The 15636-nt window shown below is 44.4% G+C and overlaps 1 protein-coding gene across 11 annotated transcripts in view; it reads left to right on the forward strand.

Annotated features, from left to right (window-relative positions):
• foxp1b (forkhead box P1b) overlaps positions 1 to 15636 on the forward strand; it is a 129530-nt gene that overhangs the window by 83747 nt on the left and 30147 nt on the right. For 8 of the 11 annotated variants that reach the window (XM_084704634.1, XM_084704624.1, XM_084704625.1 and 5 more), the window contains 2 exons: positions 11326 to 11463; positions 11703 to 11792. In XM_084704634.1, the coding sequence (XP_084560760.1) occupies positions 11326 to 11463; positions 11703 to 11792 (228 nt within the window). Of the gene's footprint in view, positions 1 to 3559; positions 3719 to 11325; positions 11464 to 11702; positions 11793 to 15636 lie in introns of those variants that run through there. The other 3 variants (XM_084704629.1, XM_084704632.1, XM_084704633.1) reach the window with 2 other exon arrangements.

Here is a 15636-nt window from a genome sequence, read left to right on the forward strand (position 1 = left end):
TCTCTTCAAACTCCACCCCCCATCTTTCTCGAGCACCGTGTCTTGAGTCAGCCATGGGTTGTTGGGAGTCATTCACGTGCCCTTTGGGCCGGTGCATGGGCGGATGGGGGAAGTGGAAGCCAGAGTGGTAATAAATACCATCATCCACGTACTGTATGTGGAACATTCTACCAACTGACTCACGGTGCGTCTCCGCACAACATGCATGCAGCATGCAGCCGCTCCTCTCTGCACTGATCACACCTTGCATTCACCCCTCTCCGCTCTGGACTTGGGTGTGGTTGTTCTTGAACTAATGGAAGGGAAATACTATTGGGGGCTGAATGTGTAGGCAACTGTAAAGTAAACATCCTCAGTTGCTTCTTGTGTGTAGGAGGATTATGTTTGGTACAGACGCTCCATGACATAGATGGAGAACAATGTCACAGTTTATATACATAACTCACCTACTGCCTTCACTTTCCTAAACAAAATGTCAAAACGTGTTGTGTGTCTCAATATAGAGGCAAAAATACCCAAATCAACCAAACAATAAGGGCCCAAATTCCCCCACCCCCTGAATTAATTTTGCACATGGCTGAAAGAGTTCTCGTTTTGACTAAGTGAAAACCACAGCAAATGGAACACAGTGAAACTCAGGCTTGGCTGGTACGCTGGCTGCTATATCACCTCAGGAAATATTTTTTGGCAAATAAGGACTACACATCTGCTGACTTGTAAGATGAAAAGTAAATAACATGCATACCCATACATATTAGATGCCTCTAACACATGTCATCATGTAAGACTTACTCTAACATTGGTTGATTTCATGTGTTGTTATGCATGTGTCAGTGTCTTTATAAACTACGTCTTCAATACCTAACTATATATGGGGCCAAATGTGTGTATGTTTGTAGGTTCCGGTACATTCCGATCCCTCAGACTCTGACATGCTGTGTATGCCAGCTGTTGTTTGAGGAGTCTCACACCCAGCTCATTAACCGGTACAGTAAACTGTAGTGTACTTTTATTTGAGAGATGGAGACAATGTTTGTTTTCTCATGCTAGACATGTCCATTGTTACTTTCAGTGTAAGCATCAAACATTTGTTCCTCGCAATTTTTTTTGGGGGGGGGGTGTGTATCATGTGGGTTAAATATACTTGCCATGCAGTCCATTCACGTACCATGCTTGTGTGTGTTCGAGATCTGTGTGACAGGAATTGGTTGTGTCATTGTCTTTTACCAGGCAGTCAGACCACAGCAGACCACAGCAGACCCGTAGCCAGACGAGACATTAACTCATACTTTCACTGTAACTCAGGCAGGAAATGGAGTCTTTTATTATGTCATCCACTCTGTCAGAAGCACAATCATTCAGTAGTCTTTGTAAACCACCATAAAGACACTGGGTGAAAATAAATTGAGGGATCAGTGATATTGATGCTTATCGGTGTGTTGTAAAACATTGCTGGTAAAATGTATACAGTGTGTATTGTATCAATACATGTGTGTAATTACTGCACACAGTGCAGACCATAGCAAAGTGTTGGAGAGAGAAAGAGAGCAGAGAGAGAGAGAGAGAGAGAAAGAGCGGAGAGAGAGAGAGAGAGATGAGAGAGATGAGAGAGAGAGAGAGAGAGAGAGAGAGAGACACAGAGAGAGAGACACAGAGAGAGAGACACAGAGAGAGAGACACAGAGAGAGAGACACAGAGAGAGACACAGAGAGAGACACAGAGAGAGAGAGAGAGAGAGAGAGAGAGAGAGAGAGAGAGTGTGAGGAGAATAGAGGAAAGGCTTGAACTGTATGTCTGCTAAATTTATCATGAGGCCTTTGGGAACATTGAAATGAGAACAGTGGCCTATTACTGCTAAGAAGGTGTTTTATTGAGAATATGCCGACATGCCACCCCAGGGAGTGAGCTGGGGAGAGGAGTATGGCCAGAGCACAGACCGCTGTCAGTGTGTGTGTCTGTGTGTGTTTGTTCATGTGTGTGTGCGCGCGTGTGTGTGTGTGCGAGAGTGTATATTGTGTGTCTTGCGCTTGTGTGTCTCTCTTGTGTGTGTCTTTGTCTGAGCTATCTGAGTGTGTCAGATAGAAAATAAAGAGCCTTTTCTTCTACTTAATTATTCACTAAGATATGTATTGGAATTGTCACTTTTGACACTTGAGGTCTTGCAGTCAATAATTTATATAGGTCACCGGGCTTAGCAGAGCTTGTTGTTAGTAGTTAGCAGATGAGAGCAGTGGTATGTTATGCAGGGTCTCTGTTTATTTTACCAGTGTATTTGTGGACTGGAATGGATTCCATCAGCATTCCCTAATTTTTGGCCAAGGTTTTATGGACATGGATATGATCAGGGTTTTGTATGGCTATGTTATTGTTGTTTGTGTTTATTAATTCTGTGATTAACAGAGTGAGGTGTTAATCTAGGATGGTGCTTTATTAATAATAGAGGACTTCTGCATCTTAGATTGTCGGTTTGTCAGCTCAGATCATGCCTCTTGATACATTTGTAGCTTCAAGATATTAGTTACCACATGTTAATTTCTGAGGAATTGTTCCTTTGCTGAACATATGAGAAAAATTGAAAGTTTAACATATTTTTTGTTTCTATTATTTCTCTTCTATGTAATTCATAAATATCCAGTAGGGGGCAGGCTCCTGTTTTCCCCTTTCCCCTGTCTTCTCTTGGGTGCACATGGGTGTTAAAGCGTGGTATGATATCATGACAGCTACTGTAATTCCCCTCATTGACTTGGAATGGGTGCGATAGGTTTGCTGTACTGTACAGGTAAACAATTTCGGGATTAATTTTGATAGTTAGAAGTAATGGTTGAAGAGACGCATCATAAACATTCTGTGAATGTTCTGTGTTGCACATGGTATTTTTTTGTATGCAAAATTAGTTTTTTGTATGCAAAATTAGTTAAACAGTGGATGACAATAACTTTGTTTATGCACAATAACATTTTAAAATAGCACATTTCTTAATCTATATTTTTCAGGAAGTTGTATTTATGAATTACAATTCCATATTGGACACGGCTTCAAAAAATAAACAAAACAAAAACAACAAGAAGAAAGCCTCTCGGTTGTTATGGCCGTTTGTTGTTTAAGAATTTAAAATGAGGTTTGCTCTTTGTACTTGCATTGTAAACAATTCCATTTATCAGAACAATAAAGGGCTGATAGCCGACTAGTTTCTTTCTCTCTTTTGGCTGGATAGCTGTGTTTACTTATCTGTTGTTTAATTAAAGGGCCTCTTTTCTTTAGGCTTCCATTGTTTCAATAGCACGGCCGGAGCCCTGGCAGAGGTCAAAGGGTTAACAGCCGTCAACTGTGGCTTTTTTTCTTTCTTTTTTTAAAGGGGCCCCACACAAAGGCACGGGTTCACCTGCAGCCCGGCCCGCGGCACCCTATTGTGTGGCCCATTTGAATTGATTATGTTTAGGGGGCTGGTTGTGATTGGTGGAGAAGGGCGTGGTTGATTGGATAGTTTTGTATCTTGTCAGCCAGGGAGCAACCTTGCGCGTGCAATCTGTCTGTATCCCGAGGAAGGCTGGAGACGCCACAGCACAGCAGCGTCCGCCTGCCTGCCCGCCCGCCTGCCTGCCTCGCGTTCTCTCTCTCTCTCGTGCGCGCTCTCTCTCACTGACGCTCTTCTCCGCTCCGCTCCACACCGCACGGCCCAGCTCTCTGTTTATCCTGCCAGCTAAATGGAGTTTGTCAGGTTTGTCAATATGATTGATTCTGCAATTTTGCCAGCTTTCTTGTGTAAAACTTGACAATTTAATTTGACCAGGGAATAGAAATAGAGGCTTATTTTCTATCTGGTCTTGTTGTATCATTGTAATTGCTTAATGTTGTCCTGCAGTTTGTTGAAGAGGGAAACTGATCTCGGTTGATTTGGTGTGCTACACATAGAGGGACAGAGGACGTGCTTGTCCTGAAGGCAGGATCCAGCAAACACACGTGGGGGATTTATGTGTGGACTTGTCTGCTTTTTACATTGTTTGGGCTGAGATCATGTCTGCTTATCTTAGTGGTTATCATTGACTTTGTAGCTATACTTAGATTTTGTGTTGAAGTAGTCTTAAACAAAAGAGCTGCTCATGTTTGTCAGTAGTTGTGGATCATTTGGTTACAGTTTTTGTTTTTTTGTGTTTGCTTTGTTTACATCTCTGAGACTCTTTAACCAGTTAAGCAGGATTTAGTGCATTTCACTGTTTCATTATGGAAAGTTTTCTGAAAGGCAAAGGACATGTTTGTTTGTTTAATTGTATTTAAAAAAAAATATGCATGTATCTGTCAGTTCACTTCAGAAGTGTTAAATGCTGTGTAAGGTTAATATGCTTAACTTAAACTGAACCACACACTGAGCTTAAACAGAGTGTTTACTGTACTGTAGTACTGAGCTACATAGTAAAATGAGCCCCACTTGGTTAGTGTGTGTTTGTGAGGCGTGTAGTTGTCAAGTGAGAGGGACATGGAGGTGAAGGGGGCAGATCCTCTTCTCACTCTGTCACTTGACATTAAGGAAGAGCCAGGGACAGCTCTATATTTGACACTGTCACCACCAAACCATGCCAGAGAGATGCAATCATTTTACATGTCAGCAAAGGAATCTTCTTGAAATATTTATACCTGTTTGAGCACATAGTGTGTGTGTGCCGGTGTGTGTGTGTGTGTTTGTGTGCCGGTGTGTGTGTGTGTGTGTGGTAAAGGGGGAGTGGTAGTGGGTGATAAGAGTTGAACCACTTTTCAACTTCCTCGTATTTCTTGGTGGACGGGTTGAGCCCCACCAACCCTCCCTGAGGTGTTTCCACAGAAGACAGCAGACAGACTGTTTGTGATCATATTCATGATGTGGGAGCTCCATGTGCCTTTCACTCAGTATGCACTTGCTCCAACTTACTTTTGGGCGACAGTGCCCTTTTTGTGTTTGTTCAGTTACCCAGCTACGGCACAACACTAGTAGAGGTGGTTGCTTTCAGCAGCTGGTGTTGCTGGTTGAGAGGTGGGTGAGTGTGTCTGTCTTGGAGGGGGCAGAGAATGTAAAGATCAGACTGGGGGGTGGAGAAGCCTAAACAGCCCGTGTGCACTGTAATGCCATGCAGCTGCGCTGAAGCTCGCAGTTTGGGAGAGCTGGAGTGCGAGCTGATTGGGTTGACAGTTTGTAATCAAAGTTGATTTATTGTTCATTAGTAGTGCATTAGCCCTTTCAGGCAGGGCCGTTATTTGTGCAGTGGCCTGTCAAAGCGAGAGGCTGCCAGCACCTGTCATTTCTAAACCATGACATAGGCAACCAGATATTAGCCCGCATCCTGAGAGGGGGGCACAGGGGGCAGCCGCCAGAGCCCACAGCACTCAGGGATATCCTTTACAGGACCGGCCACTGCTTTGTAGTGGGGGGGAGAGAGAGAAGGAGAGAGACAGGAGAGAGAGAAGGGGGGGGAATAGTTTAGCGGTGATACAGAAAACCACCAGCTGCTCTATTCTGTTGCCCCCCGACTTGCAGGATTGGATTTTTTTTCCCCCTTTTTTTATTTTTTTCATGGAAACATTCCTTTGTTCATTTTTCAAGGTGCATTACTGTTTAGGGCTCATGGCCACAAAAAGCATCTCTTTTTCACATAGGCAGATTATCTCACCGCTGAAGATGTCATGTTTTCAAAGGCCAGTGATGGTTTGGGTTAAAAGTTTTACAGCATGGTTTGGAAAATTATGATTATTATTATTCTCTGTTTTTTCACTTGGCACCTTCTACAAAAAAAAACCTGATTTTGACTGGTTCTGTGTTTGACGCTTGTACAGTACAAGCAGAGGTGTTCATATAGTGCATGTGCTGGATTCAGACATTTCTGAATGACATGCTGTGCTGGAAGCCAGCTGCTGACTATCTATGCTGTTCATTATTATTTATTGGCTACATGTTTTCTTTGTGACTCACAAAAGACAACAACACAAGCAAAAGCAACACAATTTGCGGTCCCCTTGTCTGCCGTCATGGAAACAAGGATTAGGTTTGCGTTGTTGTTCTGCAGAGAATGGAAACTATCTGCATGAGGATATGTCAGCCATTGTCTTTGGGTGAATTTTCATCTGAAGGGGATTTTAGAGGCTGTGATCTTAATTAAATCTCAACTCACTCAAATAATGCATCTGAGGGCACGCGGTGTTGCGTAACGGCGTTGAGCTGGTGAACTATAAATCTGACTCCCGGCGGCATGAAGAGGGGGCCATGGTGTGGCCAGGCATCAGTTTGGGTGCGAGCATGGGGGTGTCGTAGATTGTAAATTCTGACTTAGTCTATTAGTGCCACGTCTAAAACTGGGGGGGAAGTGCCTAGAAATCTGCATGAGGGGGTGTGGCTTGAAAGGTCAAAAAGAGTGACAAGAGATCACTTCACAAGGGCTTGCCATCTCTCTGGGTAAACCCTATTATTCAGGAAATGATTGCTGTTTCGTTGTTGCATTTTTGTGTGTTAATATTAAAGAAAGAAATCACTGAAAACACATGACAGTTATTATTTATCAAGTACAGAAAAACATCTGTGTTTTTGTGTGAGTATTACGCGACTTGCTAAGCTGCTCTTTGCTCCCTTTGGTTCTTGAGAAAGGGGCTCACTGAGTGTGGAGTGTGTGTGTGTGTGTGTGTGTGTTAGACCAGGGGCCATGCCCTCTGCTCCGTGCTCAGCAGTGGGCACCTGCAGTCGCGGTTGCCCAGAGTGTGGGAAAGAGCCGCCACCACTGTTCAGCTGTTATTGTTAGGGTGAGAGGCTTGCTCACTTCGCCGTGTAGTTTGTTTGTTTTATAGAACACTGGCGCAACTTTGCTGGAAACTTGTTTGTTTGTGGTTTAAAAGTTAATTAAAATTCAATCTTGAGATTTGTTTTTACAGTTGCTGCATATAACTTCGATCCCCTCTCAGAATATATATAGCAAATGGGAAGAAAATGTGACCGTGATTATACTGTTTATCTGAACTGTAAACGTTTTTAAAGCAGCTTGAATTTAGATGACAGAGAGGAATTACAGAGAGCTAAACCAAATCAGGATGGGCAGTCCTGTATTCTGTTGCTCTCTGTGTATTTCAAAGCCAGGGATTGTTTCACACCAATAGCAATAAATAAGTATTAATAACAACTATTTTACTCGATATATTTCACATTGTTGTGATTATCAATATTTTATTTGATCAATTATTATTATTATTGCGTCTGGAATTTGTATTACAATTATTAGTAATCGTACTACTATTACATTATTTGTAGGAAATAATTGTTATTCAGTCCTATTTTATGCTGGCCAAATCTGCCTGACATGTTATCTAAAATGATATCTACCTCTGAGATTTCAATAAACCTGAAGGAGAATGAGTCATTCCGACCATGTTGAGGACTAATTATGTTCATGCATCACTTCAGTACAATGCGTCCCGTGAAATCTTCATTTTGGAGACATTTTCATGCTAGAGATCGTACGCTGTTCTAGATGGAGCGCCATTACTATTCCACTGTCTCAGGCCAAGGTAAACCAACCAACAGCTTCAATCAGACAGGCCCCTCTGATTTCTCAAGGGCTTGTTATTTTCTACTTCTCAATTCTATTTGATGTCCTTTACAAAACAAGACGACACCAGGGAGCGCACATAAAAATTGTATTATGATCCTTTTTTTCTTCATCTAACCTGTTTCTTCATGGCCAGTTTAATGTCTGCCACGGTCTCATTGAAGTTTGGCTCTTTTTCCTCTTTCTATTCTCCTTAATTGCCCCAGCACACACAGGAAGGCTAGCCCTTTGCCGGCCTGCTTCCCCATTCTCTCTCTCCACGCTGTGACCTTTGGCTTGTGGGGGGATCGCTGCTCGGAAAGTGTCTTCATTAAGTCTGAATCAGTGAATTTCCAACATCGTCAGATGTGTAGCCCATGTTTCCTCATTAGAATATCATCTCCATGCTTGTTCAGAGGTGGTGACGCACAAAGAAAAGTTGTCTTAGTGTCCTTTAAAGAAGGCCCTAACTAGAGCTGTGGCTCCTTTCACTATGTGTGTACACATACTGTATATGGGTGTGCGTAAGCGTGTGTGTGTCTGTGCTCACCATTAGCATGTCCATCTCTGGTCTCCTGCATGCTACAGTCACCATTATCGGGACAAACGGATAGTTTAATAAAAAAACACTCACCAAAAAAAAAAAAAATTGTTATATTGTTTTGTAAACATACAGCCGTATTTAGCGTTTCTCATCTATACTAATCAATGTATTAATAGCTTTCACATTGGAAAGAATGACAGCAGTAGGCAGGGTATATAGAATACATTACACAGTACATTTGTCCATTCATGTTTTAATGTTTCCATGCCTGTGCTTGTATGTGTGCGTGTGTGTGTGTGTGTGCGTGTGTGTGTGCGTGTATGTGTGCGTGTGTGTGTGTGTGTGTGTGTGCGTGTATGTGTGTGTGTGTGTGTGTACAGTATGTGTGTGTGTGTTAGCCATCAGGCCTGTGCTGGTATATTGCCCACAGTCATGCTGCAGCTGTGGGAGAATGTTCCAGGCTTGGATGTTTATGTATGCGAGGCACCTGGAGAGTACCACACCTTCCTGAAATTCATAAACGTCAGCTATTTCTGGCATGCTCAGAATGTCTTCTTTTTCACACTCTCATATTGGCGTGGTAGATTAGAACAGTGCTCAGAGGGGCTCTTCAGCTCATAGCTCCCTTTGAAAAAGACAGAGCGTTCTCCATCTTTAGATGTCCATGTCTTCTGGTGGGTCATCTGGACTCATGATGTTATCTACAGAAAACCAGTTGCATCAGATGGGAGAGCTTTAAATAGTGGCGGGTCCTGTGTTTGTGTTAAATGAGCCCGACACCCCGTCCAGGGCAACATTGTTCAGTCAAAGTGCTCCTTCCCGCCCTGGCCCTTAGTAGCCCTTTTGCTTAGGCAGATTTCCACTCATTCAACACAGGATTAAATGGTAGTAGTTACAATGATCAATAGGTTAAGAAGCATACAATCCCCCCTCGCTGCTAATGACCTCAGTAGTAATGGGTAATAAATGTTGGCTGTAATGGCCTCTTGTCATGGCTGAGTCTTCAGAAGGGGGTCTTGTAGTAGTAACTGTGAACCAGGCTCACATGTCGAGGTGTGAAACCAAGATGTGGTAGAAATTGTTTGGTGTAAAAAAAAAAGAAAAAAAAGAAAAAAAAAAGACAATTAACTGAATGAAATTCTGATCCAATTTGTAATGAAATAAATTACTGAGAAGTGTGAAGATGTGTTAAAGTGTTAATTCTCTTTTTCGTAATGTTAAATTCTATAAAATGTGTGACACCAAAGATGTATAATAAAAAAAAGACAGAACAAATATTATACGTGTGAACATAACCCTTGGAAAATGTACTGCCCCAACATTGTGGTAAAGCAGAGCATTTCCAGGCTTAAGGAGATTTGTAATTCATGTAGTTTAACACATACAGAGCATCTAAAAAGGAACCATTATTATTTATCTTCGCTGTGTGTGTGTGTGAGGTAATTGTCATTGGCCGTACTTAAAGTGGTCTACATCGATCACATCACGTATAGGTCTAATACTGTAGCCAGACAAGCTGCCTGGTTGACCTTCAAAATAGTTCATCAAAATTAGTGATGCTGAGAAAAAAGGACATCAGTGGATAATGACTGTGAAATGAGGAACGGGGGGTCTGGGCTATGCAAATGACAGGACAAGCCATGTGAAAAAGTCAAGATGGACTGCATATTAAGACGTAATACCAGGGGAATTAATATTGCATTTTCCTCCTCTCGCTGTTCATCTCGTGGTGGAAATGAGAAATGTGAAGTGTGCCCATCCAGGGTGGAGCGGACCTCCTCCACTTCCTCAACAGGAGGACAAACGCCTGGAGTCGCCCAGAAGCCGAGCATAGCCCAGAGCAGAGCCGCAGCGCGCGGCTCTCTGTGAAGTTTACAGAGAGCATCGACGTCGTCCTGTTTGACACCACTGCCCTTTCAGAGTACAAGCTGTTCATTATGGCCCTGCTTTGTTTGCGTTTTATGTTACAGTGGGGAAAATGAATAAGGTGATATGCATGCAGAGTGTGTCAGAGAACACCTTAGTAGCTAGATAGATTCTAAACAGCTAAATTACATTCAGAAATGCATGAAAAATTCAAAGGGGTGTCATTAGCTATGAGGCCGCGACACAATTTGGGTAACCTTGGTGAAGACAAACTGTCACCCCTAATGTCCGCTCTATCAGCCAGCGACGTCCGCCTTTCAGACACAAAGCACAGGTTTAGCTCGTCACACTCACACACACACACACACACACACATACCAGCGCCGAGACGTGTTAACAGTTGCAAATGTGAGACTCTATCAAGTACATCTCAGTAGCTGTTTGTCACTAAAATGTCACCGAAAGGAGCTTTTAATGGTATCGCACATCATAGCAGTGAGTGTCAGCATCCAGACACACTCTGAATCCCCAACGCCGCCGGAGCAATTAAGGCACCCTGACAACTGTGGGGCTCTCTCAGTGTCATAACAAATCACTTGTTTTGAAGAGTCATGCACTCACACCTTTTTTTGTTAGTTAGTTAGGGGCCTGTGTGTCTTCACTCAGGTCCTCGAGGCACATCAGCGCTTTGTATTTATACTTCAATAAATTGCCCCTGACAGTGTTTTCATGAAATATGTTCACATCACATTACAGGCCTCCACGCTGAAGCAAGTATACATTTGCCTTCACAGGTATGAACTTTTGCATAAAACAATGAGCGCGAAAACAAAAGGGAACCAAACGCATGCAATCAGGGCATAGCTAGTGGTCCTGTGAGGCTGGAGAGGCTTGTTGTGCTGAAGGTCAGGGGTTGTAGAGTCTCCACAGGCTTGTTCCGAGGCCTGTCCATCTTGTGTCATTACTTCTCCAAGGTGCAGTATGGTGTCATTACTGCTGGGAGGGGGAGGGGGGGGGCGTGATGACACTCCAGGTGATTTGTCCAGCGCAGGGACTTGCCTACCCTCCGCTGTCTCCTCTGAGTGGCTGAGGCAGTGTCTGAGGCAGTGGCTGAGGCAGTGGCTGAGGCAGTGTCTGCAGCCTTGACAAGTACTCTATTCAGGCTAAATAGTGTCGTTGCTTTCTTTACTGTCGTCTGGCAGGACTGGCGCTTGTTTGTCACCTTGTGTCCGACGTCATGTGTCCTTGTGTGTTTCTGGGGCCGGTGTGAGCCCCCTTCTCACCTCACGTTTTCTTTCTCCCGCTTTCTCTCCTGTGCGCGTGTGCATATGTCTGTCTGTCTGTGTGCGTGCGTGCGTGCGTGTGTGCACACTGTAGGTCCCAGTGTCAGTGGCTATGATGACACCCCAGGTGATCACCCCCCAGCAGATGCAGCAGATCCTCCAGCAGCAGGTCCTGAGCCCCCAGCAGCTCCAGGTGCTCCTGCAGCAGCAACAGGCCCTCATGTTACAGCAGGTACAACACACACAAGCCATCGCCCACATGACCAGCAGTCATCAACAAACTCAAATGCGCACGGTCGGCTTCATATCTACTCTACCATCAAACTCACTTCAGTAGAGCCTCTTTACGCCACTGCACATCAGAGTGTGTGTGTGTGCCACCGGAGCGTGCCACACATCTCAGGACCAGGTTTAGGTGTGTCTGGTTGAGAGATGAGCCCCCACTCAGACTTAGCTCCCATGTATTTGCAGCAGCAACTCCAAGAGTTCTACAAGAAGCAGCAGGAACAGCTCCACCTCCAGCTAATCCAACAGCAGCATGCCGGCAAGCAGAGTAAAGAGGTATGCTGACATCATCATCATCATCTTCATCATCACCCACAGACTATCCCCTACCAGACAACACGGGTGTTCTGTTGCACCCCTTCGATTCTCCTTTCCTCCTCTCCTCAGATCACCCATCTGTTCAGGCTGCAGTTTAAGGAGAAAACTCAGAATCAAGAGCACTCCCGCTTCTGATTAGCATGTAGGCTCTGAGGGTAAATAGCAGTAGTAACAGACTAAATCAACAATATTTATTCCTGCTCTTGAGACGGGGGCTAACGCAATAATGTATGTTTGGGCTGATTTGTCTTAGGTAAACAAGAGTCTTCTAACAAAGAGAGGGCTATTGGCATGAGCCCCTTGTAGGACATAATGAAAAGAGGGCTGGAGAATGGCAGAAACGTCTAGCATATAAATCTGAGAGGCTTCCTTGGTAATTAACATGGAAATGGAGGGAGAGGAGGCATGCAGTTGTGAGATATCAGTGGAGGGAGCGCTCCCAGCTTTGTTGCGCGCGTTCTATTTTTTTCTTTCTTTCTTGTTCTCCCTCTCTTCTCTCCTTCCCTCCCTCCAGTTCAGCAGGCCTTGCTCATCAGCGGCCGCTCAATGCGTGTTAATGACTCGCGGATACAGGCATCACTCTGGACAAAGAAATGATTATTGTGCGGTCAAAAGAAGTTCAAAGACAATCAGGGAATTTTCTGTCTTTTTTTTCCCCTTTGAGAGCCACTTTTGGGGAGCTCAGGAAAAAAAAGGCATGTAAATTAAGCCAAATGTTAAAAAGACACTAACACACTACTAAAGCATGCACGTGCACACGCGCACACACACAGACACACACACTTACGCATGCACGCACACACACTGTCGGAGCTACCGACTTCAAAGTTGCAGCTCTCTAATTAATGAACTGCAGGCTTCAGTTTGGACAAGTTGTGGTGTGATGCTCCCATAAATCAACATGACAGCAGTGCTCCTTGGCCTCAGATAGGCCCTGTCACCAAGTCGCATCTGATGTAGACACCAGAGGAGCTGGGGACAGGATGGGGGCTGGGGCTGAGGCAAGTGCTGGGGCTAGTGTTTAGGCAATGGCTGTGGCTGGTGTTGGGGCTAGTGTTTAGGCAATGGCTGAGGCAAGTGCTGGGGCTAGTGTTTAGGCAATGGCTGTGGCTGGTGCTGGGGCTAGTGTTTAGGCAATGGCTGTGGCTGGTGCTGGGGCTAGTGTTTAGGCAATGGCTGTGGCTGGTGTTGGGGCTAGTGTTTAGGCAATGGCTGTGGCTGGTGTTGGGGCTAGTGTTTAGGCAATGGCTGTGGCTGGTGTTGGGGCTAGGGCTGGTGTTAAGGTTTGAACTGGAAATAGTGGGGTAGTCACAAGAAGGTTCGATTGACGAGCTGAATGACGCGGAAAAAAACGAAACACGTTGAAGCGTATTATGTATGATCACAGGAAATGGATGCAGCCTCAAGAGGCTCTCCTTCTGCCGATGTTTTTTTTCTTCCCTGTTTTTCATTGGCATTTCCAGCAGCCATCAAAAGACAGAATAAGAATTGCGCTGTGACTCCCCCGTGGCTGCCAGACAATAACCCCCTGTTGTTGCTTTGTGCCTCTTTTATTTTAAAGACATCAAAATTTAGTTTTTCAAAGATGTTTAACTTTATATTTGAAGCTTGACAATAAAGGCCTGCCACTGCCACTCTTTATCATTTGTCAGTAACTGTATTTCCCTCTCCCTCGTGCCACTTCTTGTTAACCTCGTGTTTGGTCTGTTGGGCAGGCGTTTTGAATGTGTCTGCATGCTGGGAGTGCACAGGAGTCCCTGTCAGCTGATGAGACCAGAAGAAAGGAGTTTGAAGGGGAGAAAGTTCAATTCATTTGCAATTTGTGGTTTTAAAAAGCCACCCTATATTTATTTAGGGCATTGATGAAAGACATTGTTCCCTGTGAACTCCCACACCCATACCACTAGCATCTTTGTCTTAGGCTGTCAGACAGGAGCAACAGAACAGAGAACTGCTGAAGACAAGAGATGCGGCGGTCCTTTTAGAAAAAGAACACGCTCTCAGAAACAGATCAGAAGAAATCACAGGCCACTAGTTTCACACATTTCAGCGAAAGCTCCACGAGATCTCTATCAATGGGCGCTCTCATTTACCTTTTTTTTTGTGTAGATCACATAGTCTCTTGTTTATGATGAAAAGCCTGCTACAGTGAGGAATTCTTTGTGTTTTCACCTATGTATTTCTCAGTGTTTAATCCTCCTTATCAGAGAGAGGTTATGAGAAGGGGCTCTGCGTGAAGCTGTTGTAGCACAGGCAACTGCCTTCGAGCCTTATTTTTAGTGAGTGCTGGAGCAGGGCTGGGTGTGGGGAAGGGAAGGGAGGCCGGGGCCGGGGCCGGTAGACCTTTGACAGGCAGAGCCGGGTGGGCGGAGGCGAGAGCGTTTTATCTGGCTGTTTCAGCGGTTCGGAGCCGCCCGTTGGTGACCTGACAGCAGTGTTGCGCCGAGACCTTTTTTGTATGCGCTCGATTGTGAGAAGTAAACAAAGTGGTGTATCCTGTGTTTGGTAACAGGGTGGGGTGCACAGCTTGGCAGCCTGGCCTGCTCTTAGTGCCCCCCCCTTCCCCTGACGACTGGCCCAGTATACTCATATAGAGCCCTAATATCCTGCCTGCTCACATGCTTATTTAGTTTGGCCCTCTTTATTTGCAAAAAAAAAATGCATAACAAGGTGAGCTTTGTCTCGATTGATCTTTATCTCTGGTTGTTTGTGTAATAATAAGACATATTTTGACGTGGCAGCCCATATTTTGTCCAATCTGTGGTGAACGAAAGGGTTAAATGTCTGTCTCCTTCTCTACTGCCCTGTTATCTAAATAGCATCTCTCATTTGTTTGGATTTGGAGAAGATTGGGGATATTAGATAATTTCCTCCTATTTATTGTTCTGACTACACAGCCCTATCACTCTCTCGCTCTCTCTCTCTCTGTTTCTTTCTCACTTTCTTTCTTCCTCGTTCTCCTGTGTCTTCTCCCTCACACCCTTCTCTCCTATACACATTTGAACCCCTCCATGTCTCGTTGTGGACACTCCCACTTTTGACTTTCTTCAGTGAGAAATCTATCAGTGGAGAAGGGATTCTCGGAGCATCCTTGCCAGGGTACTTGGGGATAAACAAGATGTCTGTTCTTCCCTCCCTCCCATGTGATTGTGCTCACAGCACAGAGGCTAGGAACATGTCCCTGAGCTCAGTGCTGGGCCTCAGAGAGCAGAGGGAGACTTGCTGGTGTGCTTATTAAACAGTCTGATTTAGTCACACGTTGTTTGCTGAATTATGAATGGGTATAATTAAAATCCTGTGGCTCTTATTATGAATGATTAACTATGTTGTTTCATTGTTTGTCATTTGCCTCCTGACTCCTCGTTAATTAAGAGGGAAAGAGATGCATTCTGTACCTGTCTAAAGTGTGCTGAGGCACAATCACACAGTAAGGGCTATATCTGAGACTGTGGCATATACTATATCTGTATGTATTGTACTGTATGTTCCTATGGCGTGTACTATATCTGTAGGTATTGTACTCTATGTTCCCGTGTAGATTGAGAGCACCCTGAGCCTCTCATTTGAAAAATATGTTTGTGTCTTGGCTTAGGTGCGTACTTGATGCATTTGCATGTTTCAGTGTAGGTTTAGATGTCAAAATATGTACAGAAGAGATAAGATGTACTCTTATGTGGATGTGTTTGTTTTCCATCGAACACACTTTTATGAGTGTTAACTCACTGCATGTCTCCCGTGTGTGTGTGTTTGTGTGTCCGTGTGTGTGTTTGTGTGTGTCCGTGTGTGTGTCTGTGTGTGTCCG

Source organism: Hypomesus nipponensis, chromosome 9, assembly GCF_054491055.1.
Source record: "Hypomesus nipponensis isolate SF chromosome 9, ASM5449105v1, whole genome shotgun sequence".
In the NCBI taxonomy this organism is placed as follows: domain Eukaryota; kingdom Metazoa; phylum Chordata; class Actinopteri; order Osmeriformes; family Osmeridae; genus Hypomesus; species Hypomesus nipponensis.